Source organism: Gorilla gorilla, chromosome 6, assembly GCF_029281585.2.
Source record: "Gorilla gorilla gorilla isolate KB3781 chromosome 6, NHGRI_mGorGor1-v2.1_pri, whole genome shotgun sequence".
Lineage (NCBI taxonomy): Eukaryota > Metazoa > Chordata > Mammalia > Primates > Hominidae > Gorilla > Gorilla gorilla.
In genome coordinates, this window is record NC_073230.2 from 138,723,841 (window position 1) to 138,747,381 (window position 23,541).

The window sequence follows — 23,541 nt, forward strand, 5'->3', positions numbered from 1 at the left end:
AGCCTCTAATCCTGCTATCACACATGGCAACTACTTATTTGATTTTTGGTAATTTGGGAGCAGCTGTGGACAAACAATTATTCTGCAAAAAGAGCCATGCCAGCTGCATTCTGACCCAGTTGCAAATGCTTGGGTAGACCAAACTTCCTATTCACCATCTTTCTAAACCAGGGATAGCTTCAACAACTCACCTGCTTTTTATTGATATTTGTAGCTTCTGGTAAGCGTCTACATATTTGAGAATGCACTCTCTAATGCTTTTTTATTGTTGTCACCAACCTTCACTAGGCACCTACTTCATTCAGGCGGTGTGCCAGACACAGGGTTGTAAGCTATAAGATGTTATACAGTGTAGATAGACTGCTTTCATTTTGACAGGTGGGTCAGCATTAGCTTTATTTTTAGTAGACTAAATGGCAGTGTAAAGAAAGAATCTGGTGTGGAGGCAGTTGAGAGCTGTGTTCCTTTGGTCCCCAGACTCCCCCTGAATCTGCTGTCTGGGCGTTCATTGATGTCCCCTTGCTATGCCATGTGCTTTCACAAGCTGTTGCCGCTGCCTGCAGTGCCCTTTTTTTTAATACTGGAGCCTGACGAGCTTCTGACTGTAGACTCTGTCTTTTCCTTCAGGATGCCTGCCCTATGTCCTTGCAGTTTTGTCTTCCCTGTGCTCCCTTAACCCTTAGCAAATATCACTAGAATAGGATTTGTTTTTTAGATGGCGAAAGCCTACTTACTTAACTGTATTAATTCAGTCTTTCAGTATACACTTACTTATTTTTTAAGCTCTTATAACCCAGGGGCTTAGAGAGATGTTTCAGTAAAGAAACATAGGAAATTAGGTAGGTAGGGTCATCTATAATGAGTAAAAAGACAGCGTACTTTTGACTGTGAACGTCTGTAGGGCAAGGACAAAACGCTGACAATCTTTATTTCTGTCTCTATAGTGCTGAATTATCACAAGGGACAAATTGGCCTGAATAATTGTATGAACCCACTCTATTAGAAATTACCTTCACACTGATAGATAATGGCCTGTGATAAGAAGCAAGTCAAAACTTTTTAGAATGTAGAACTGCACTGTTCAATATAGTAGCCACAAGCCACATATGGCCATTTAATATTAATTAAAATTAAACATTTAATTCCTTATGATCTCATGTGGTCAGTAGTCCACATGTCCAGCTACAGTTTTGGACAGCACACATTTAGAATATTTCCATCATTGCAGAAAGTCCTACCAGACAGTGCTAATCCAGAACCTATAAGAGAGTTGACATATTTTAAAGCATTTGATGAAGTACATTGACTTAACTCTTCTCTATGGAAAGATGTTCCGGCAAGCCAAAATTCCCCATGCTGTCTTTACATTTTTTCCTTTGCTTGTGGCACCCTCTAGTGTTCTAGTAGTACATAGTCTATTTATAATTTGAATAGAAGAACATTGGAATATTTTGGAAAATTCTGTATGTGTAGCATTTTTCTAGGGATGAGCTCTGTAGCTTTCACCCATCCCCAAGAAAGTTTATGATTCAAAAACGATTAAGAACTCTATGATAGAGGTATTTGTATGGTCAAAATTCCTAATGTGATCTGTAAACGTTATTTCACCCAGTGTAAAAAAAAAAAAAAAATCATGTAACTGTCCATTCAACATTTCTTTGCTGTCCTCATCTTTGTACATGGAATAAGAATAAGTTACACTTATATAGCACTCACTATATACCATGTCCCCGTAAGCCCTTTTTCAAATAGTAATTCATTTTGTCCCCAGTAATTCTATGAAGTAGATTCTGTTATTTTCCTTCATTTGACAGATGTTACAACTAAGACAGAAAAAGTCAAATGAAACTTCTCCAAGTTGCTAGTAAGTGGCAGAGCAAGAAATGGAATGCAGTATTCTGGTTCCAGAGTTTGTACCACCCCGCTGGAGAAGTGAGGATGTGTTTAAGTAGGCATGAGGTAGAATGGAGAGGAGACTCTCCAGACACTTGTACATGGTGAGTCCAGTTGTATAATAAGAAAAAAGAATGGTAACTCTAAATCGCTCTTTCCCATGCTGGAAATGATAGCCATTACCCACCACTGATTTTCAGTAGGTCTACGCAGTCCGCTAGGGAGTTAGAATGGTAGATAAAGGTCAAAGGTACCATTGCTACCACATTTTCTTTGGTTTCCAAAAACCTGATCTATTCATCGAGTAATATGACAAATCATTTTCTGTTTGTCAGTGTTATTTCTATGAAGAGACAGTATAGTACTATGATGTTGATTTTGAGGTTTGCAGGAATGTTAGACTTAAAGAGTAGGTCAGATAGACTCACAAACATAAGTTTGTGTTGATATCACCTACTTTCCTGTCTATGCTCCCTTCTCACTTCTAAGTGTCCCATTTCTGTCTGTGTGAAGCATTTTATTTTTATGTATTTATGTATTCTGAGATACAGTTTCACTTTGTTGCCCAGGCTGGAGTGCAGTGGCATCATCTCAACTCACTGCAGCCTCCGCCTCCCGGGTTCAAGCGATTCTCCTGCCTCAGCCTCCCGAGCAGCTGGGACTACAGGTGTGTACCACCACACCTGGCTGATTTTTGTATTTTTAGTAGAGACAGGGTTTCATCATGTTGGCCAGGCTGGTCTTGAACTTCTGACCTCAGCTGATCCACCTGCCTCCCAAGGTGTTAGGATTACAGGCATGAGCCACCGCGCCAGGCCTGTGAGACATTTTATACTCTATAACTTAGCATCTTTTTAATGATTCATTAAATTTGAGATTCATCAGTGTCTGAAAACAGAAACTCTAATTGTAGTCTTGTAAAAATGGGCTTCATTTTTTACATCACTTCTTTATTGAGGGTATGAGAATCCCGGATTGCTGCTTACCAGCACTGTATGAGTAATTTTGAATGCAAGTATGTATTTTCTTCTTTAAGTATTAATCGGGGCCTAGAAAACCATGTGTGGCATTTCAGAGAATTTAATTCTGGGAACTGGGTACACAGGTGTTACAAGATGAAAGAGCACAAAAGACACTGGGGTAATCCAGATAGGAAGCACTACCACCCCTAGGTTTGGGGGAACAGAAGAGAAGAACCTGGAAGCTCAGAGAGGTCCTCCTGCAGCTGGTAATCTGATCTCCGAGTGGAATGCCATTCAGCTGGTACTCAACCACCAGGAGAGAAGGGGCACAGCTGGAGTTGGGAGGTGCAACACTCCTCTTGCTGGAGCAATGCTGATATTATAACAATGAAAACAGCAAAGAAATCCCTTCTTCTCTCCCCTTCCAGTCTCCCTAGGCAAAACCTAACAGGATACTGGCAGTAAAGTCTGGAAAACATGGTTGGCAGGCTCAGCCCCAGAGCGAGGAATAGTGCAACTCTGACCAGAATAGAAGACAGGGCTTGGAAGTGAAAGGGAGAGAGAGATAAACAGCAAGCATAACCTTGTAGGAGAGTTACAGAAACTGTAACTGCTTGGGTGTAGCTTTAGTTATTAAAATGTGCAGCTGATTACCCACAATCATTTATTAAAGAGCACATTATGATAGATCTGTTCATAGAGACTTTATGGACCCAAGCCCTGACTTCAGTGAGCTTACAGTATTTTCTTTTCTTTTCTTTTCTTTTTTCTTTGAGATGGAGTCGCACCCTGTCGCCCAGGCTGGAGAGTGCAGTGGCGCGATCTTGGCTCACTGCAACCTCCGCCTCCCGGGTTCAAGCAATTCTCCTGCCTCAGTCTCCAGAGTAGCTGGGATTACAGTCATGCGCCACCATGTCCAGCTAATTTTTTGAATCTTTAGTAGAGACGGGGTTTTACCATGTTGGCCCGGCTGACTCCAGACCTCGCGATCCGCCCGCCTCTGGCCTCTCGGGATTACGGGCATGAGCCACCATGCCCGGCGCTTACAGTATTTTCATAAAATCATCCACTCATCCCTAAGTCATTATGAAGTTGTGTGGTAAAGCTTTTTTTGCTTTTCTTGCTTTTTTTTTTTTTTTTTGAGACAGAGTCTCGCTGTGTTGCCCAGGCTGGAGTGCAGTGGTGCGATCTTGGCTCACTGCAACCTCCGACTCCCAGGTTTAAGCGATTCTCCTGTCTCAGCCTCCAGAGTAGCTGGAATTAAAGGCACACGCCACCACCCCTGGCTAATTTTTGTATTTTTAGTAGAGATAGGGTTTCACCGTGTTGGTCAGGCTGGTCTCAAACTTCTGACCTCGAGATCCCCCAAGCCTTGGCCTCCCAAAGTGCTGGGATTACAGGCGTGAGCCACCACGCCCAGCCTAAAGCTTATTTTTCTTAAGCGTTATATAAAAGCATCATTGTTAACTGGATTATCGTGTTATTAGTATTAAGGAATATTTACAAAGTTAACCTATTGGTATGAAAAATATTTGATTAGTCATACAATTTTGTTAGTTTTAGATGCCGCAAATTAGGAAGTTTGTCTTCCTCAAGGCAAGGACACTTCTAAACTTGAACTGTGCTGTTCTCAGTTCTTAACGTAAGAAGGGAGCTTTATTTATCTACTGACAGTTTGCTCTAGCATGTCATTTAATTTTAATTTTCAAAAGGATCAGTTTGGAAGACTATATCATAGCTATTTGTTTTTAAAGCTCATTTTGTTAAAAGTCAAAGTAATACATTCATATAATAAAAGATGAAATAGAAGGACTTACAATAAAAATCAATAGTCTTTTGCCACTCTTTCCCCATCCCGAGTCCCACTTTTCAGAGACAATTAGCTGTTTTTTGTTTATAGTTTAACTGTTTTGTTTATAGTATCATCAAACAGTAATGCCTCCATAACCCTAAATAATATGTCTATACCACTATTTCTTGATTTATCAAATGGGCATTATTGACTTTTTTTTTTTTTTTTTTTGATAAGGAGTCTCGCTCTGTCGCCCAGGCTGGAGTGCAGTGGCGCAATCTCGGCTCACTGCAAGCTCCGCCTCCCGGGTTCACGCCATTCTCCTGCCTCCGCCTCCCGAGTAGCTGGGACTACAGGTGCCCGCCACCACGCCCGGCTAACTTTTTGTATTTTTAGTAGAGACGGGGTTTCACCGTGTTAGCCAGGATGGTCTCTACCTCCTGACCTCGTGATCCGCCCTTCTCGGCCTCCCAAAGTGCTGAGATTACAGGCGTGAGCCACCACACCCAGCTTGACTTTCTTTTATGGAATATAAGGTACTTTTTTTTTAGTACTTTTCCTTTCCCTTGTACTTTTGATAGTTACATTCTAATACTGTTTCCATCTCCTGCTAATAATGTCTCCTGACTCCCTCACCATGTAAGGATAGGATATTAATACTCCTATACTCCTAGCCATTCTTCCACCTTTCTGTCCCTCTCTCGCCTCCAAATTTCTGTCAGCCTTATCTTTGCTTTTTCATTGTCATGGTTCATAACTTTTACCTGCTGTTTTGTATTATATTTCATTTTCTGTATTTTGGTCTGTAGTTGGGGTCTGGAGATGGAACTACATGTACAACTATAGCTTCATTTTTTTTTTTCAACTGTAGAGCCCAGTGGTGTGGGAGGGTATTTTTTTTCTTTCCATGTCTGATATCATCACTCATACACTCTTTGAAAGAGAATTATCCTAGGCCAAATGGATTTTTCTTTTCTTATGTTCCATTTTTACTCACAATTAAGCCACATTTTACTTTGATTCTATTTTCACTCTGACTTGAGCTGTGGAATTGTTTTTAATTTTTACTGCTGTGGTGAGATTTCCATCCATTACCCTAGTGTCCCCCTGAGGAGCAAACCCTATAGTTGACTTTAGGCTTCTTTAGGCTTCTTGAGAAAGGGTAAAATTTCTATCCTAGTTATGCAGTTTATATTCTGGATATGTTCAAGAATGTAAGTTGAGCCAGCCTAGGTTCCCCCCACCCCACCCCGGGTTTGGACTGTAGACGGAGGCTAGGTGTCAGATTTTCCCTTAGGCAGTTCTTGTGGTTTTTCTTTTGATATGATAATGCTATTGATTAGACTAATGCTTTCTTTTACATTTAGTTACACTTTGATTAGATTTCCTGGCCTGCTTTTCTTTCTGCTTTGATGTTTAAAATACTCTACACTTAATCTCATCCATTATGTGTGGATTAGACTAAATTTAACTCCCTTGGACATTTCCTTCAAATTCCAGTAGCTCCTTAGGTATTGTTGACTACAAGTACCAGGGTGCTCTGGGCCAAGACAATCTTTTTCTGTTTTCTTCCAGTAACCCACCCATACTGGCCTAGAGGGACAAAAGTAGGAGCTCTTCTGTACCAGATTACCCCTACCCCAACCTCTTGTAGTTTATATTATAAAGAAGGACTTTTTAATTTAATTTTTTTTAAGAGGGAGGGTCTCACTCTGTCACTCACACAGGAGTGCAGTGGCGCGATCTTGGCTCACTGAAGCCTTGTCCTCTCAGGCTCAAGCAATCCTCTTGCCTTATCCTCCTGAGTAGCTGGGGCTATAGGCATGTGCCATCATGCCCAGCTAATTTTTCATTTTTTGTAGAGAGGGGGTCTCCCTATGTTGCCCAGGCTTGTCTCGAACTCCTGGACGTAAGCAATCCTCCCACCTTGGCCTCCCAAAGTGCTGGGATTACGAGTGTGAGCCACTGTGTCCGGCCAAGAAGGACCTTTAGATGAAGGATATATTGCACCCCAGGTGATGATCCAGGGTAAGAAAGATTTTAGTAAAATTGTTACCATGTTAAGTTATTGCTTGGGGGAATTTTTTTTCTTTTTCCTTTTTTTTTTTTAAATGAAGTATTGACTAATCTGCTGAACACCACTGACTCTGGGTGATAGGTATGCTGTTTTATTTGAATGTGGTGTTGAGTCACAGGTCATTATGTATTGCCGGCGCTTTCGTCTTAACTTTTTATATCAGTTCAGAGGAATCACTCTCAAGTCCATCTGCTGCCTCTTCATTTTGTGCGCTGTTGTGAAATTATGCTAGGGGCCTTGGTTTCCTATAGTTTCTTTATTTTATGTCTAGGAGAACAATATTTCAGTTGCTGGAGTTAATATAGGGCTTTTTAGATGCCTGATTCAGTCTCTTACACAGTTAAGAAAACTATCCTCAGAAATGACTGTCTGATTTAGAAATGAAGAAATTGAGGCCCAGTGCTTGTCAGACTAGTCAAGTAATGAGTCAAGAAGGATAGAATTGGGAAGACATAAAGATTCTGGCATCATCATAATTAATGTCAGGCACTTATTGCTGGGCACTGTGTTCCTCACTTTATCTGGGTTATCTCATTTAATCCTCATATCATCCTTTTGCGAATAGGTAGTCATTTTTTTTTTTTCACTTAAAAAAAATGATAGAATTGTAGCTTAGAGGTTGAGTAACTTGTCCAGGGGTTCTGGATATCTTGGTGATAGACTGTGCTGTTTTATAAAATAGAGAATATTTAATATGTTTTTACCTATTGACAGTTCACATCACTTTAGCTATCCAGGGAATCTAACTCCTCATGGAGGAAAGCTAAAATGCTTCACTAAATTGACTTGAGAGAGTGGGGTCTGATGATGTCCAGCAATATGTCATATGTCATATCAGTCATATCTGGCATTAACCAACCTGCTTCCTTTATGATTTTACGGAAACATTGTAAGTATCATTCATAAGTATCCCACTCTAGTTAAAAGAAGTCAGAAATACCTTTGCCTTTGCTTTTCACAGGGTGTGCTGAATAAAAATGGTTAGAGAGGCCGGGTGCGGTGGCTCAAGCCTGTAATCCCAGCACTTTGAGAGACCGAGGCAGGTGGATCACCTGAGGTCAGGAGTTTGAGACCAGCCTGGCCGATATGGTAAAACCCCATCTCTGCTAAAACTACAAAAATCAGCTGGGCTTGGTGGTGCACTTGTAATCCTAGCTACTTGGGAGGCTGAGGCACGAGAATTGCTTGAACCCAGGAGGCGGAGGTTGCTGTGAGCCAAGATCACACCACTGCCCTCCAGCCTGGGCAACAGAGTGAGACTCTGTCTCAAAAAAAAAAAAAAAATGGTTAGAGAGGCCAAAGAATGGGATAGGGAGAGAGGTGGAAAGAGATGAGGCTCTGGGCAGAAATGGCAAGCCTGTGAAGCAGACAGCCCTATTGATTCATGCTGTGAACTGCATTCTGGAGCAAAGAATTGAAATCCATTATGCCAAGCGCATAGCCTACAAATAAATCCCTTTGAAAAGCAGTTAGGTGCCATCTAATCCCAAATCATTTAAAAATAATTCTGAAGTACCCAGAATTCTAAAATGCCCTAAGCAGTTTGTCTCGAAGAACAGTGAAATGGGTGGAAAAATAGCATTTTAATGGTATCTTTCTCTCATATATTATATTCAATTGTGTGACTTAGTGTGTTAAATTGTTTTAGAGTAGTACAAATCTGGGGGCTAGGATATATTCCCTTGGATATTCTGAAACTCACATAAAACAGGATATGGAAGGGTAGCTTATCAGGTAGCTTAAAAATTCTTTTCTAATTTTACCATCATTTCAGACTTTGGGAAAAGTTGCAAGAATAGTACAAAGAATTCTCATGTACCCTTTACCCAGATTTTCCAAATGTTCACATTTTACTGTGTTTTCAAAGACCTCAGAAAATTGAAAATTTGATTATCTACATAGAAACAAATCACCTAAAGAATAAAGACATAGCAGGATTAGTTTAAGAGAGCAGTTACTCAGAGGAACAAAGGATTTTAGAATCAAAAGATCTCAAGATGGAGAAAGACTTCTATAGTAGAGTAGGACAAAATAAGAGAAAAATTTTACATAAATAAATAATTATGTTCTTTTACATGCAGCCATAGAGGTCATATTTCTATATCTATATGGTTGACATTTTTTGGTAAACTCCAGATGTGTAGTGCTGTATACTGTTACATGATAGTCAAATTTTAAATGTGTGTATATGTTCATGTGGGTTTGTATTAATACAAGTAGAGATAGTGTTAGTGTACAACTGAAGCACTCAGCTTTTCAATATACATCAAAATTTAAAATATATATGCCTTTTGACCCAGCAATTTACCTTCAAGAGTTTATTATTCTTTAAAGAATTTATTTTTAAAAATAATCAAATAATGTACAAGATTTTTAATAAAGATAATACAGGCTGGTTACATTATTCTCCTGTAAGATTAGTCACTTCTTCTTCCTTTTTTAAAATTTATTTTTATTTATTTATTTATTTGAGACGGAGTCTCGCTCTGTCACCCAGGCTGGAGTGCAGTGGCGCATCTCAGCTCACTGCAAGCTCCGCCTTCCAGGTTCACGCCATTCTCCTACCTCAGCCTCCCGAGTAGCTGGGACTGCAGGCGCCCGCCACCACTCCCGGCTAATTTTTTGTATTTTTTTAAGTAGAGACAGGGTTTCACCATGTTAGCCAGGATGGTCTCGATCTCCTGACCTCGTGATCTGCCTGCCTTGGCCTCCCAAAGTGCTGGGATTACAGGCGTGAGCCACCGCGCCCGGCCAGATTAGTCACTTCTTTGCACAGAAATTACACTGGTATATAGGGTAATTTTAAAAAGTTAGTTGTAAAATATACATAACAATAAATTTACCATCATAATCATTTTTAGGCATATAGTTCAGTAGTGTTAAGTACATTCACACTGTTGTGCAGCCAATCTCCAGAACTCTTTATCTTGCAGAACTGAAACTCTGTACTCCCAGCCCCTGGCAACTACTAGTCTACTTTCTGTCTCTATGAATTTGACTACTCTAGGTGCCTCACATAAGTAGAATCATACAGTATTTGTTCTTTTTTGTGGCTGGCTTATTTCACTGAGCAGAATATCCTCAAGGTTGATCCATGTTGTAGCATGAGTCAGAATTTCCTTTTTTTAAAAATTGGTTTTAAATAAAACTGTATTTTTTTATAGCAGTTTTAAGTTCACAGCAAAATTGAGTGGAAGATACAGATAATTCCCATGTACTTCTCTCCCTTACACTTGCACAGCCTCCCCCACTATCAACATCCTGCACCAGAGTGGTACATTTGGTTCCAATTGATGAGCCCACATTGACACATCATTATTACCCAAAGTTCATAGTTTACATTAGGGTTCCCTCATGGTATTATACATTACATAGTTTACATTAGGGTTCCCTCATGGTATTGTACATTCTATGGATTTGAACAAATGTATAACCCATATCCACCATTATTGTATCATACAGAGTAGTTTCACTGCCCTGAAAATGCTCCGCCTGTTCATCCCTCCCTTCCCCCTAATCCTTGGCAACCTCTAATCTTTTTACCGTCCCCATAGTTTTGCTTTTCCAGAAGGCCATGTAATTGGAATCATAAGTGTGTAGCCTTTTCAGATTGGCATTTTTCACTTAGCAATATGCATTTAAGCTTCTTCTACATTTTCTCATAGCTTGAAAGCTCATTTCTTTTTAGTGCTGAATGATATTCTATTGTCTGGATGTACCACAGTTTATCCATTCACCTACGGAAGGACATTTTGGTGCTTCCAAGTTTGGGCAATTATGAATAAAATTATAAACATCCATGTGCAGGTTTTTATGTGGATGTAAGTTTTCAACTCCTTTGGGTAAATACAAAGGCATGTAATTGCTGGATTGTATGGTAAGAGTATGTTTAATTTTATAACAGACTGCCACACTGTCTTCCAAAGTGGCTGTACTATGTTGCATTCCCACCAGCAGTGAATGAGAGTTCCTGTTGCTCCACATCCTCAACAGCGTTTGGTGTTGGCAGTGTTTTGAGTTTTAGATATTTAAATAGATGCGTAGTGATATCTCACTGTTTTAATTTGTAATTCTCCCTTGACATATGATGTTGAGCATCCTTTCATATGCTTATTTACCATCTATATATCTTCCTTGGTGAGATCTCTTCAGGTGTTTTGCCCTTTTTTTAATTGGGTTCATTTTCTTATTGTTGAGTTTTTAAGAATTCCTTATTTTGGATAACAATCCTTCTGATTCATCTTTTACAACTATTTCCTCCCTGTCTATGTCCTGTCTTCTCATTCTTTTGGCAGTGTCTTTCACAGGACAGAAGTTTCTTGTTTTAATGAAGTCCAGCTTATCGATTTTTTGCTTTTATGGATTGCGCCTTTGGCATTGTATCTTAAAAGTCATTGCCATACCCAAGGTCAACTAGATTTTCTCCTATGTTATCTTATAGGAGTTTTATGGTTTTGCATTTTACATTTAGGTTTATGATCCATTTGTATCAGTTTTTGTGAAGGTCTATGTCTAGATTTCATTTTTTTGATGTGTGACTGTTCACTTGTTCCAGCACCATTCATTGAAAAGACTAACTTTGCCAAACTAATGTATTGCCTTTGCTCCTTTCTCAGAGATCAGCTGGCTGTATTTATGTGGGTCTATTTCTGTACCTTCTCTTCTGTTACATTGGTCTATTTCTCTGGTGTTTCACCAATACCATACTATCTTGATTACTGTAGGTTCATGGTAAGTCTTAAAGTTGTGTGGTATCAGTCTTCTGATTTTGTTCTTTCAGTATTTTTTTGGCTGTTCTGGGTCTTTTGCCTCTCCATGTAAACTTTAGTGTCAGTTGGTTGGTATCCACAAAGTAACTTGCTGGGATTTTGATTGGGACAATGTTGAATCTAGAGATCAGGTTGGAAGAACTGACATCTTGACAGTATTGTGTCTTCCTATGCATGAACATGGAATATCTCTCTTTATTTAGTTTTTATTTGATTATTTTCATCAGAGTTTTGTGTTTTTTTTTCATATAGATCTTGTACATATTTTGTTAGATTTATACCTTACTCAGTATTTCACTTTTTGGTGGTGCAAATGTAAATGGTATTGTGTTTTTGGTTTCAGATTCCACTTATTCATTTCTAGTATTTAGGAAAACAACCTTGTCCCTGCAACCTTGCTGTAATTACTTACTAGTTCCAGGAGTTTTTTTTTATTGATTATTTTGGATTTTCTACATCAACAATCATGTCATCTATGAAGAAAGACAGTTCTATTTCTTCCTTCCCAATCAGGATACCCTTTATTTCTTTTTAAAAATCTTATTGCATTAGTTAAGACTTCCAGTACAATGTTAAAAAGAAGTGGTGAGAGGAGATTTCCTTGTCTTCTTCCTGATCTTTTTTTTTTTTTGAGACAGAGTCCCGCCGTTGCTGTGTCACCCAGGCTGGAGCGTAGTGGCATGATCTCAGCTCACTGGAACCTCCACCTTCTGGGTTCAAGCGATTCTTCTGCCTCAGCCTCCTGAGTAGCTGGGATTACAGATGTGTACCACCACACCTGGCTAATTTTTATATTTTTAGTAGAGACAGGGTTTTTCCATATTGGCCAGGCTGGTCCCGAACTCCTTACCTCAGGTGATACACCTGCCTTGGCCTCCCAAAGTGCTTGGATTACAGGCATGAGCCACCTCGGCCAGCCTTCTTCCTAATCTTAATGGGAAAGCTTTTAGTTTTTCACATTATGATGTTAATAGTAGGTTTTTTGTAGCTGTTCTTTATCAGGTTGAGGAAATTCCCCTCTTTCTAATTAGCATTTTCTTCCTTTTTAAGACTGAATAATAAGTGGTATGTGTATACCACATTTTTTTTACCCATGCATTCATCGATGGTCACTTGGGTTGCTTCCACATTTTGGCTGTTGCGAATAAAGCTGCTATGAACATGGGTGTACAGATGTCTATTCAAGATCCTACTTTCAGTTTCTTCTGGGCATATATATCCACAAGTGGAATAGCTGGATCATGTGGTACTTCTATTTTTGTTTTTTTTTTTGAGGAACTAATATGTAAAATTTTATATGCAAGGACATATTTTATACTGCATTGATGTTTATTTTATAATAGCAAAAACTTGTCAGCATATTTGATCAGCAGGTGACTGGTTATATAAATTATGACACATGCATATAATAAAGTATTATGCAGCTGTTTAAAAAAGATATGGTAGATCTGTATGTTTTGACATGTAACAATGTCCAGATATATTGTAATATGAAAAAGACAGACAATATGTATAATATGAACCTGTTTTTATTTTAAATCTATATATATGTATGCTCCAAATTTATTTTTCAAAAATAATGAACTTCTGGGGTGGGGGGGAGTAGAGATTAAAAGTGTAATAGAAGAGCCAACTTTTAACCTTACTGCTTTATACATTACTGTATCATTTTGGGGTTTACAAGAAACCCAGTTTTTTGGGTTTTTTTTGGAGGGGGGGTTTGTTTGTTTGTTTTTGAGACAGAGTCTTGCTCTGTCTCCCAGGCTGGAGTACAATGGCACAACCTTGGCTCACTGCAACTTCTGCCTCCCAGGTTCAAGCACTTCTCCTGCCTCAGCCTCCCAAGTAGCTGGGATTACAGGCGCCCACCACCACGCCCGGCTAATTTTTTTGTATTTTTAATAGAGACAGGGTTTTGCCATGTTGGCCAGGCTGGTCTCGAACTCCTGACCTCAGATGATCCACCTGCCTGGGCCTCCCAAAGTGCTGGGACTACAGGCACTTGCCGCCATGCCCTCAAGAAGCAGTTTTATAAGCAGAAAGACCAATTTGAATTTTTGGGAAAAAAGTTATTTGACTCTCACTTGTCTTTGACATACAAAGAAAATGTTAAGTATTTCACTTATTTACTAAGTGTTTTTATGTCCACAAGGCCAAATGCTAGTCACTGAGCTATCTTAAGTATGTTTTTATTGTTATATTTGAATGTCTTTTTATTATTAAGGGTATCTGTTGTTTTGTGATCTGAGGTATAAAATTAGTACAGCGAATTTCCATCAAAATGGTTTCACGTAAGAACACCACTCTGTCATTTTTATGTTACATTTGAATGGTGCTTCCCATTTCCTGTGACTTGGTATGGCACGGTAAGTAGTGAAATTGGAATTTTGTCAAGGTTCCTCTGCTCTTGAATAAAATATCTCTTAGTTTAAACATTGTGTTATGTTACACACTGAATCCTGTTCTTTTTCTTTTTTGTCTGACAGTAGAACTTCATGGAGGAACACGGAGTGACCCAAACCGAACATATGGCTACCATAGAAGCACATGCAGTGGCCCAGCAAGTGCAGCAGGTCCATGTGGCTACTTACACCGAGCACAGTATGCTGAGTGCTGATGAAGACTCGCCTTCTTCTCCCGAGGACACCTCTTACGATGACTCAGATATACTCAACTCCACAGCAGCTGATGAGGTGACAGCTCATCTGGCAGCTGCAGGTAGTGTTGTTTGGATTAGAAGCTCTTCTTTAATTTTTTTTTTTTTTTTTTTTGGAGACAGCGTCTCACTCTGTTGCTCAGGCTGGGGTGCAGCAGCACAATCATGATTCACTGCAGCCTTGATCTTCCGGGTTCAAGTGATTCTCCCATCTCAGCCTCTGGAGTAGCTGGGACTGCTGATGCGTACCACCACATCTGGCTAATTTTTGTATATTTTGTAGAGACAGAAATGTCACTGTGTTACCCAGGCTGGCCTCAAAGTCCTGGGCTCAAGCGATCCTTCTGCCTTGGCCTCCTGAATTATTGGCATTACAGGTGTGAGTTACCATGCCTGGCCTTTATCACAACTTTTTTAAGCCTTGCAGTTATAACTTGAGCCTGTATTATACTGAGACTTGAGGTCTGGAATCACTTACTATCAGTGTTATGGCTTTGGTTTTATTTTTTCATCTATTCTGCCTATGTTTTGGCTTTAAACTGAAGCATTTATTCCAATTACATTAAACAGGATCACTGACATGTATTTAGATTTAAATTTACCTTCTTTTCTATATGCTTTCTCTTTGCCCTACCTGTTCTGTTTACTTTTCTCTTTCTTGGCGTTTTCTTTTGTAGTGATTGAAAATTTTGTATTTTTTCATTTTTTTCTTATTAGTTTGAAAGTTATAAGCTTTTACTATTATCAATACCTGTAGAAATTGTAACATACATCCTTTATTTATCAATGCCTTATGTTGACTAGGCTCAGTGGCTCACACCTGTAATCCCAGCACTTTGGGAGGCCAAGGTGGGAGGATCACTTGAGCCCAGGAGTTTGAGACCAGCCTGGGCAATGTAGTGCAATCCCATCTCTACCAAAAAAAAATTAGCTGGGTGTGGTGACGTGCTCCTAGTCCCAGCTACTTGAGAGGCTGTGGTGGGATGACTGATCACTTGAGCCCAGGTGTTTGAGGGTGCAGTGAGCTATGATTACACCACTGCACTACAGCGTGAGTGACAGAGTGAGAGCCTGTGTCCAGTTGAAAAAAAAAGAAAGAAACGCAAAACGTTGTATGTACTTGGAACTTTTAACCTCTACAGGGATAATACAAATTTCTTAGAACACTTGCATTTCATGTGCCCATCCTATATGCTATTGTTGTCCTTTGTATTCATTTTTGGTATACAGTTGGCTCTCTTTATCTGTGGGCTCCACATCTGCACATTCAACCAATTTTGATCAAAAGTATTAGGAAAAAAAAAATTAAAAGTAACAATATAACAATTAAAAATAACACAAATAAAAGGCCAATACAACAACTATTTGTATAGCATTTACACTGTATTAGGTATTATAATATTAGTATTAGTAACCTAGAGATGATACAGAAGGACGTGAATAGGTCATGTGAAAATACTACACCATTTTATATCAGGGACTTGAGCATCTACACATCAAGATGCTAGAAACAATCTCACGAGGATTTGAAGGGACAACTGTATTTTAAACACCACAGGACTTTTTTTTTTTTTTGGGATGGAGTCTCACTCTGTCGCCCAGGCTGGAGTGCAGTGGCACAATCTTGGCTCACTGCAGCTTCTGCCTCCTGGGTTGGAGCAACTCTCCTGTCTCAGCCTCCCGAGTAGCTGGGATTACAGGTGTGCGTCACCATGCCCAGCTAATTTTTGTGTTTTTAGTAGAGATGGGGTTTCACCCTGTTGGCCAGGCCGGTCTTGAATTCCTGACCTCAGGTGATCCACCCACCTCGGCCTCCCAGAGTGCTGGGATTATAGGCGTGAGCCACCGCATCCAGTGAACAATATTTTTATTTAAAAAATAATGTTCATTTTTTTTCCTGCATCTCCAACTGGTCTCCTGAGATGGTTTTACTTCTGCCTAAAGACACCATTTAATATTTGGTTTAACATGGATCTGCTAGTAACAAGTTCTATTTTTGCTTGTCTATGAATGTTTTTACTTAAATTTCAACCTTGAAGGATGTTTTCACTGAGTATGGAATTCTAGCTTGGTGGTTATTCTTTCCTCATGTTGAAGGTACTGTTCCACTGTCTTCTGGATTCCATTGCTGCTATTGAGAATTCACCTATTTCATTCTAACCGCTACTCTTTCAAATATTATCTCCCACATGGCCTGCCCCCCTCTCCCGGAAATTTTAGCCGTGAGATTTTGCTTCTGCTGCATTCCATCTCTTTTCATTCCATGGCTCCAGTTACTTATGTTAGTCTTCCTCACTTGTATGTCTCTTAACCATCTGTTCTGTATGTATCATCTTTCTGTGTAGTTTCTTCTGTCTTTCAGCTTGTGAAAGACAGAAGATTTTCTTTTTTAGCTGTTGTATTAGTCCATTTTCATGCTGCTGATAAGAGATACCCAAGACTGGGAAGAAAGAGGTTTTAATGGACTTACAGTTCCACCTGGCTAGGGAGGCCTCACAATCATGGTGGAAGGCAAGGAAGAGCAGGTCACATCTTACATGGATGACAGCAGGCAAAAAGAGAGCTTGTGCAGGGAAACTCCTCCTTTTAAAACCATCAGATCTTGTGAGACTTATTCACTATCACAAGAACAGCATGGGAAAGATCTGCCCACATGATTCAATTACCTCCCACCGGGTCCTTCCCACAACATGTGGGAATTATGAGAGTACAATTCAAGATGAGATTTGAGTGGGGACATAGAGCCAAACCATATTATTCCACCCCTGGCCCCTCCCAAATTTCATGTCCTCACATTTCAAAACCAATCATGCCTTTCTAACAGTCCCCCAAAGTCTTAACTCATTTCAGCATTAACTTAAAAGTCCACAGTCCAAATTCTCATCTGAGACAAGGCAAGTCCCTCTGCCTATGAGCCTGTAAAATCAAAAGCAAGTTAGTTACTTCCTAGATACAGTGGGGGTACAGGGATTGGGTAAATACAGGCATTCCAAATGGGAGAAATTGGCCAAATGAAAGGGCTACAGGCCCCATGCAAGTCCGAAATCCAGCAGGGCCGTCAAATCTTAAAGCTCCAAAATGATCTCCTTTGATTTCATGTCTCACATCCAGGTCATGCTGATACAAGAGGTGGGGTCCCATGGTCTTGGACAGCTCTGCCCCCTGTGGCTTTGCAGGGTACAGCCTCCCTCCCAGCTGCTTTCATGGGCTGTTGTTGAGTGTCTGTGGCTTTTCCAGGCAAAAGATGCAAGCTATCGGTGGATCTACTATTCTGGGGGCTGGGGGACAGTGGCCCTCTTCTCACAGCTCCACTAGGCAGTGCCCCAGAAGGGACTCTGTGTGAGGTCTCTGACCCAACCCCACATTTCCCTTACACACTGCACTTGCAGAGGTTCTCTATGAGGGTCCCGCCCCTGCAGCAAACTTCTGCCTGGATATCCAGGAGTTTTCATACATCCTCTGAAATCCAGGCATAGGTTCCCAAACTCCAGTCCTTGACTTCTGTACACTTGCAGGCTCAACACCTTTGTGGAAGCTGCTAAGGCTTGGGGCTTGCAGCCCCTGAAGCCATGGCCCGAGCTCTGTGTTGGCCCCTTTCAGCCACAGCTGGAGCAGCTGGGATACAGGGCACCAAGCCCCTAGGCTGTGCACAGCACAGGGACCCTGGGCCCAGCCCTTGAAACCTCCTAGGTCTCCAGGCGTATGATGGGAGGGGCTACTGTGAAGACCTCTGACATGCCCTGGAGACATTTTTTCCATTGTCTTGGGGATTAACATTCGTCTCCTTGTTGCTTATGCAAATTTCTGCAGCCAGCTTGAAGTTTTCCTCAGAAAATGGGATTTTCTTTTCTGTTGCATTATCAGGCTGCAAATTTTCCAAACTTTCATGTTTTCCTTCCCTTATAAAACAATGCCTTTAACAGCACCCAAGTCACCTCTTGAATGCTTTGCTGCTTAGAAATTTCTTCTGCCAGATACCCTAAATCATCTCTGTCAAGTTCAAAGTTCCACAAATCTCTAGGGCAGGGGCAAAATGCCACCAGTCTCTTTGCTGAAACATAACAAGAGTCACCTTTGCTCCAGTTCCCAACAAGTTTCTTATTTCCACCTGAGACCACATCAACCTGGACTTTATTGTCCATATCACTATCAGCATTTTGGGCAAAGCCATTCATCAAGTCTCTTGGAAGTTCCAAACTTTCCTACATTTTCCCATCTTCTTTTGAGCCCTCCAAACTGTTCCAACCCCAGCCTATTACCCAGTTCCAAAGTCACTTCCACATTTTTAGGTATCTTTTCAGCAGCACCCCACTCCTGGTACCAATTTACTGTATTAGTCCATTTTCATGCTGCTGATAAGGACATACTCAAGACTGGGAAGAAAAGAGGTTTCGGTGGACTTACAGATCTATGTGGCTGGGGAGGCCTCACAACCATGGCAGAAGGCAAGGAGGAGCAAGTCATGTCTTACATGGATAACAGCAGTCAAAGAGTGAGAGAGCTTGTGCAGGGGAATTCCTCTTTTTTTAAACCCCCAGACCTAATGAGACTTATTCACTATCACAAGAACAGCACTGGAAAGACCTGCCCGCATGATTCAGTTACCTCCCACTAGGTTCCTCCCACAACATGTGGGAGTTATGAGAGTACAATTCAAGATGAGATTTGGGTGGGGACACAGCCAAACCATATCAGCTGTGTTTAAGGTGCCTTTTTTATGTTCTCTTTTCTTTGTTTTTTCTTTATTTATTAAGGTGCTTCTAAATCTGTTCATTGACTTATTAATTTTGGTAATTGTCAATAGTTTAACCAAAACTACTAACCAAGTGTTTTTTTTCCTCCAGTTTTAGAATTTCTAGTGTGTGTGTGTGTGTGTGTGTGTGTGTGTGTGTGTGTGTGTTTCCTCCCAGATTTGCACTGAATGGTTTCCAATAGTGGAAAAACATTTCTTTTAAACAAATAATTTTATGATTTACCTGGTAATTCTCTCTCAAGTTTCTGTTACATGTTGTTAATGTCATTTCTTGTTCAGGTTGGCTCTTTTCTTGGTGTACTATTATATTTCAATGAATACTGGATGCTGTGTTTGGAAAATTATTTCTAGAAATAATTTGGGGTCTAGTATAATGTTATCTTCCTCTAGAGAGGATTTTTGTTTGCTTCTGCGAGATGCCCGAAGGCACTAGCAATCCTGGATCATCTTAATCCAATTTAAGGTTTATTTATTTATTTATTTATTTAGTATTTATTGATCATTCTTGGGTGTTTCTCAGAGAGGGGGATGTGGCAGGGTCATAGGATAATAGTGGAGAGAAGGTCAGCAGATAAACACGAGAACAAACGTCTCTGGTTTTCCTAGGCAGAGGTCCCTGTGGCCTTCGGCCCTGTTTGTGTCCCTGGGTACTTGAGATTAGGGAGTGGTGATGACTCTTAACGAGCATGCTGTCTTCAAGCATCTGTTTAACAAAGCATATCTTGCACCACCCTTAATCCATTTAACCCTGAGTTGACACAGCACATGTTTCAGAGAGCACGGTGTTGGGGGTAAGGTTAAAGATTAACAGCATCCCAAGGCAGAAGAATTTTTCTTAGTACAGAACAAAATGGAGTCTCCTATGTCTACTTCTTTCTACACAGACACAGTACAAATCTGATCTCTCTTCCTTTTCCCCACATTTCCCCCTTTTGTTTTCGACAAAACCGCCATCGTCATCATGGCCCGCTCTCGATGGTCGCTGTCTCTTCAGAGCTGTTGGGTACACTTCCCAGATGGGGCGGCCTGGCAGAGGCGCTCCTCACTTCCCAGACGGGGCGGCCTGGCAGAGGCGCTCCTCACTTCCCAGACGGGGCGGCCGGGCAGAGGCGCACCTCACTTCCCAGACGGGGTGGCAGCCGGACAGAGGCACTCCTCACCTCCCAGAGGGGGTGGCGGCCGGGCAGAGGCGCTCCTCACATCCCAGACAATGGGCGGCCGGACAGAGGTGCTCCTCACCTCCCAGACGGGGCGGCCGGGCAGAGGCGCTCCCCACCTTCCAGACGGGGCGGCCGGGCAGAGGGGCTCCTCACATCCCAGACGATGGGCGGCCGGACAGAGGTGCTCCTCACCTCCCAGACGGGGTGGCCGGGCAGAGGCGCTCCCCACCTTCCAGACGCGGCGGCCGGGCAGAGGGGCTCCTCACATCCCAGACGATGGGTGGCCAGGCAGAGACGCTCCTCACTTCCTAGACAGGGTGGCAGCCGGGCAGAGGTGCTCCTCACTTCCCATTCAGGGCAACCGGGCAGAGGTGCTCCTCACTTCCTCCCAGACGGGGCGGCCAGGCAGAGGCGCTCCTCACTTCCCAGATGGGGCGGCCAGGCAGAGGGGCTCCTCACATCCCAGACGATGGGCGGCCAGGCAGAGACGCTCCTCACTTCCTAGACGGGGTGGCGGCCGGGCAGAGGCGCTCCTCACTTCCCAGACGGGGCGGGCGGGCAGAGGGGCTCCTCACATCCCAGACGATAGGCGGCCAGGCAGAGACGCTGCTCACTTCCTAGACGGGGTGGCGGGCGGGCAGAGGCTGTAATCTTAGCACTTTGGGAGGCCAAGGCAGGCGGCTGGGAGGTGGAGGTTGTAGCGAGCCGAGATCATGCCACTGCACTCCAGCCTGGGCAACATTGAGCATTGAGTGAGCGAGACTCCATCTGCAATCCCAGCACCTCGGGAGGCCGAGGTGGGCAGATCACCCGAGGCCAGGAGCTGGAGACCAGCCCGGTCAACACGGCGAAACCCCGTCTCCACCAAAAATACAAAAACCAGTCAGGAGTGGCAGCGTGTGCCTGGAATCCCGGCACTCGGCAGGCCGAGGCAGGAGAATCACCGGAGCCCAGGGCAGGGAGGTTGCAGCGAGCCGAGATCTTGGCAGTACAGTCCAGGCTCCCCAAGAGAGGGAGACCATGGAGACGGGAGAGGGGGAGGGGGAGGGGGAGGGGAGAGGGAGGGAGAGGGTTGGGGAGAGGGAGAGGGAGAGGGATCCAATTTAAGGTTTTAAAATTTTCTGGGCTACTAAATGACTTAAAGCTGGGCTACATTTTATAGCTTTCACTTTCCTATTTACATTGAACATTTAGCACCATGGTGAAAAGACTTCATATAAACCATGCCTGAATGGGTATGGTATTATATATTGATCTTAGAAGGTATTTAGAAAAGCTAGACAAGAAATTGATGAGGAGTGGCCAAAATACTACATGTTTTGAATATATGCTGTATTTAAGAAGAGGAAGACAGATGCAATGAACAACAACTTTATTACTGTCAGTTACTGTCCACTGTGTATTTCCGGAGTGGTGAATTTAAAAATAAGTCTTAGGGGCAAAACACATGAAATGTTTGTAAAATATATTTTGTGAAATGCTTATGTGTCCCAGCAGAGGGCATCTTAACATAATGAATCCAGGTCCACTGCTTTTCTATGAAGGAAGATGGTTTTAAGACATGGCTTTGCTGTATTACTGTACTGCTTTGTCATAGTGTTAAGACCAGGCAAAGATTTTAATTTGACCCCTTTGTGTGGCACATGTGAAAAATGAGACACAGCTGGTAGAAATGACTTACCATTTGATCATTTAATATTCAATTATTGAGGAATTATAATGTATAGTACATATATGTAACCTATGTAGATACTATGCACAAGGCAGGCAAGAGTTTGCTTCTTAGGAGCGCAAAAGGCTTATTGGGGGGGAAAAAAGAGTTCGTTTCTGAAGGAGCTTTCATCCAGTGGTGGGAGAGAGCTACCAATAATAAAGTAAAATAATTTGAGAAAGCATTGGATGCTCTGAATAAAATAATGCGGGAAGGTAATGGAGAGAGAAGGACAGCAGATTGCTGCTAGTTTGGGTGGTCTGGGAAGGCTTCTCTGAGGAGGAAGGTTGTGACTGACAGGCAGTTAGGTGTCAGCAAAGGGAAGTGCATTTCAGACTGAGAAACATTGAAAGCAAGGATTTGCAGATGGGAAATGGGAAGGAGGCCAGTGTGGTTGGAGCCTTGTGAGGCAGGCATGAGTCAGACCACCCAGGGCCTAGGGGCTGTGTGTGGTAAGGAATTTCGAGAGGCAGCAGAGCACAGGGTTTACCTGCCCAGGCTCTGGAATCAGGCTTCCTGGGTTGGAATCCCAACTCCACTTAACCAGCGTGGGGATTTTTCTGAGGAGCTGGTCTGTAGCATTCATCATATCTGAAAGGTGGCCCAGAAAAGGTAAATGACCATTCACTATATTGTGTTGCCCGTCAGAAACACTTCTAATTCTCTGCAGCACAGACAGCCCCTGATTATTGTTGATTTTCAAGAAAAAAATGTTTATGAGTAGTGCAACTAAACGAAATCTTCAAGTAATAAAAACAATATCTCAAGTTGGTTGACCTCTTTTAGTATCAATCACCAGTATGTTGTTTGTTGTTGTTGTTGTTGTTGGTTTTTTTTGAGACAGGGTTTCACTCTGTTGTCCAGACTGGAGTGCAGTGGTACAATCATGGCTTACTGCAGCCTCAACCTCCTTGGGCTCAGGTGATCCTCCCACCTCATCCTCGTGGACAGGTGCACGCCACCATGCCCAGCTAATTTTTAAAATTTTTGCAGACATGCCGTTTTGCCACGTTGCCCAGGGCTGGTCTTGAACTCCAGGGCTCACGTGATCCTCCTGCCTTGGGCCCCCAAAGTGTTGGGATTACAGGCGTGAGCCACTGGGCCTAGCCCTAGAGGACTTCTTTTTAAACAAAATTGGATTTATTATTTCATTTTCTTTGAAATGATAAAGGATAGGTTAATAAAGAAGTGGAGAAAGATTCACGTGGTCTATAGACATAATTAGTATCTTGAGAGTGATAGTTTTGGTAAATTGTGCAGCAAGTAGAAAATACTTGAATATTTGAATCATACAGAGAAGTATCAAGATTGACATAACAAATGCATGTGCACCCACTGCCCAGCTTTGTCAGTTATTACTGCTTTCACATGTTTGCATCAAATGTTTTTTAAGAAATAAAAAGTACAGATATGGTTGAAATTCTCAGTGGAACTCTTTCTAATCCTGCTCCCTTCCCTCCCTCCCTCCACTGGGGTAACCAGTATTCTAGATTTGGTCTTTGTCATTCTCTTGCATTTGTCTATATTTGCTATTATGTGTCTGTATGATTAAACAATATTTAGCATTGTTTTGCATGTGTTAAATTTTATATTTATGGTATCACTCTGATACTATGTTTCTGTAATATGTTTATCTCATTCAACATTTTTCTGAGATTCACCCATGTTGATAATGTGGCTGTTTTTAACTGTTATGTGGTATTCCATTCATTATCTGAGTATTTCTTTTTCTGTTGTTGTTTTTTGAGATGGAGTTTCACTCTGTTGC

At 41.7% G+C, this 23,541-nt stretch overlaps 1 protein-coding gene across 12 annotated transcripts in view; it reads left to right on the plus strand.

The window, feature by feature from the left end:
• NRF1 (nuclear respiratory factor 1) overlaps positions 1 to 23,541 on the plus strand; it is a 145,312-nt gene that overhangs the window by 31,524 nt on the left and 90,247 nt on the right. For 9 of the 12 annotated variants that reach the window (XM_063708764.1, XM_055392262.2, XM_055392265.2 and 6 more), the window contains one exon: positions 13,980 to 14,211. In XM_063708764.1, coding sequence (XP_063564834.1) covers positions 13,989 to 14,211 — 223 coding nt within the window. In that variant the 5' untranslated portion in view covers positions 13,980 to 13,988. Of the gene's footprint in view, positions 1 to 10,528; positions 12,740 to 13,979; positions 14,212 to 23,541 lie in introns of those variants that run through there. The other 3 variants (XM_063708766.1, XM_055392267.2, XM_055392264.2) reach the window with 2 other exon arrangements.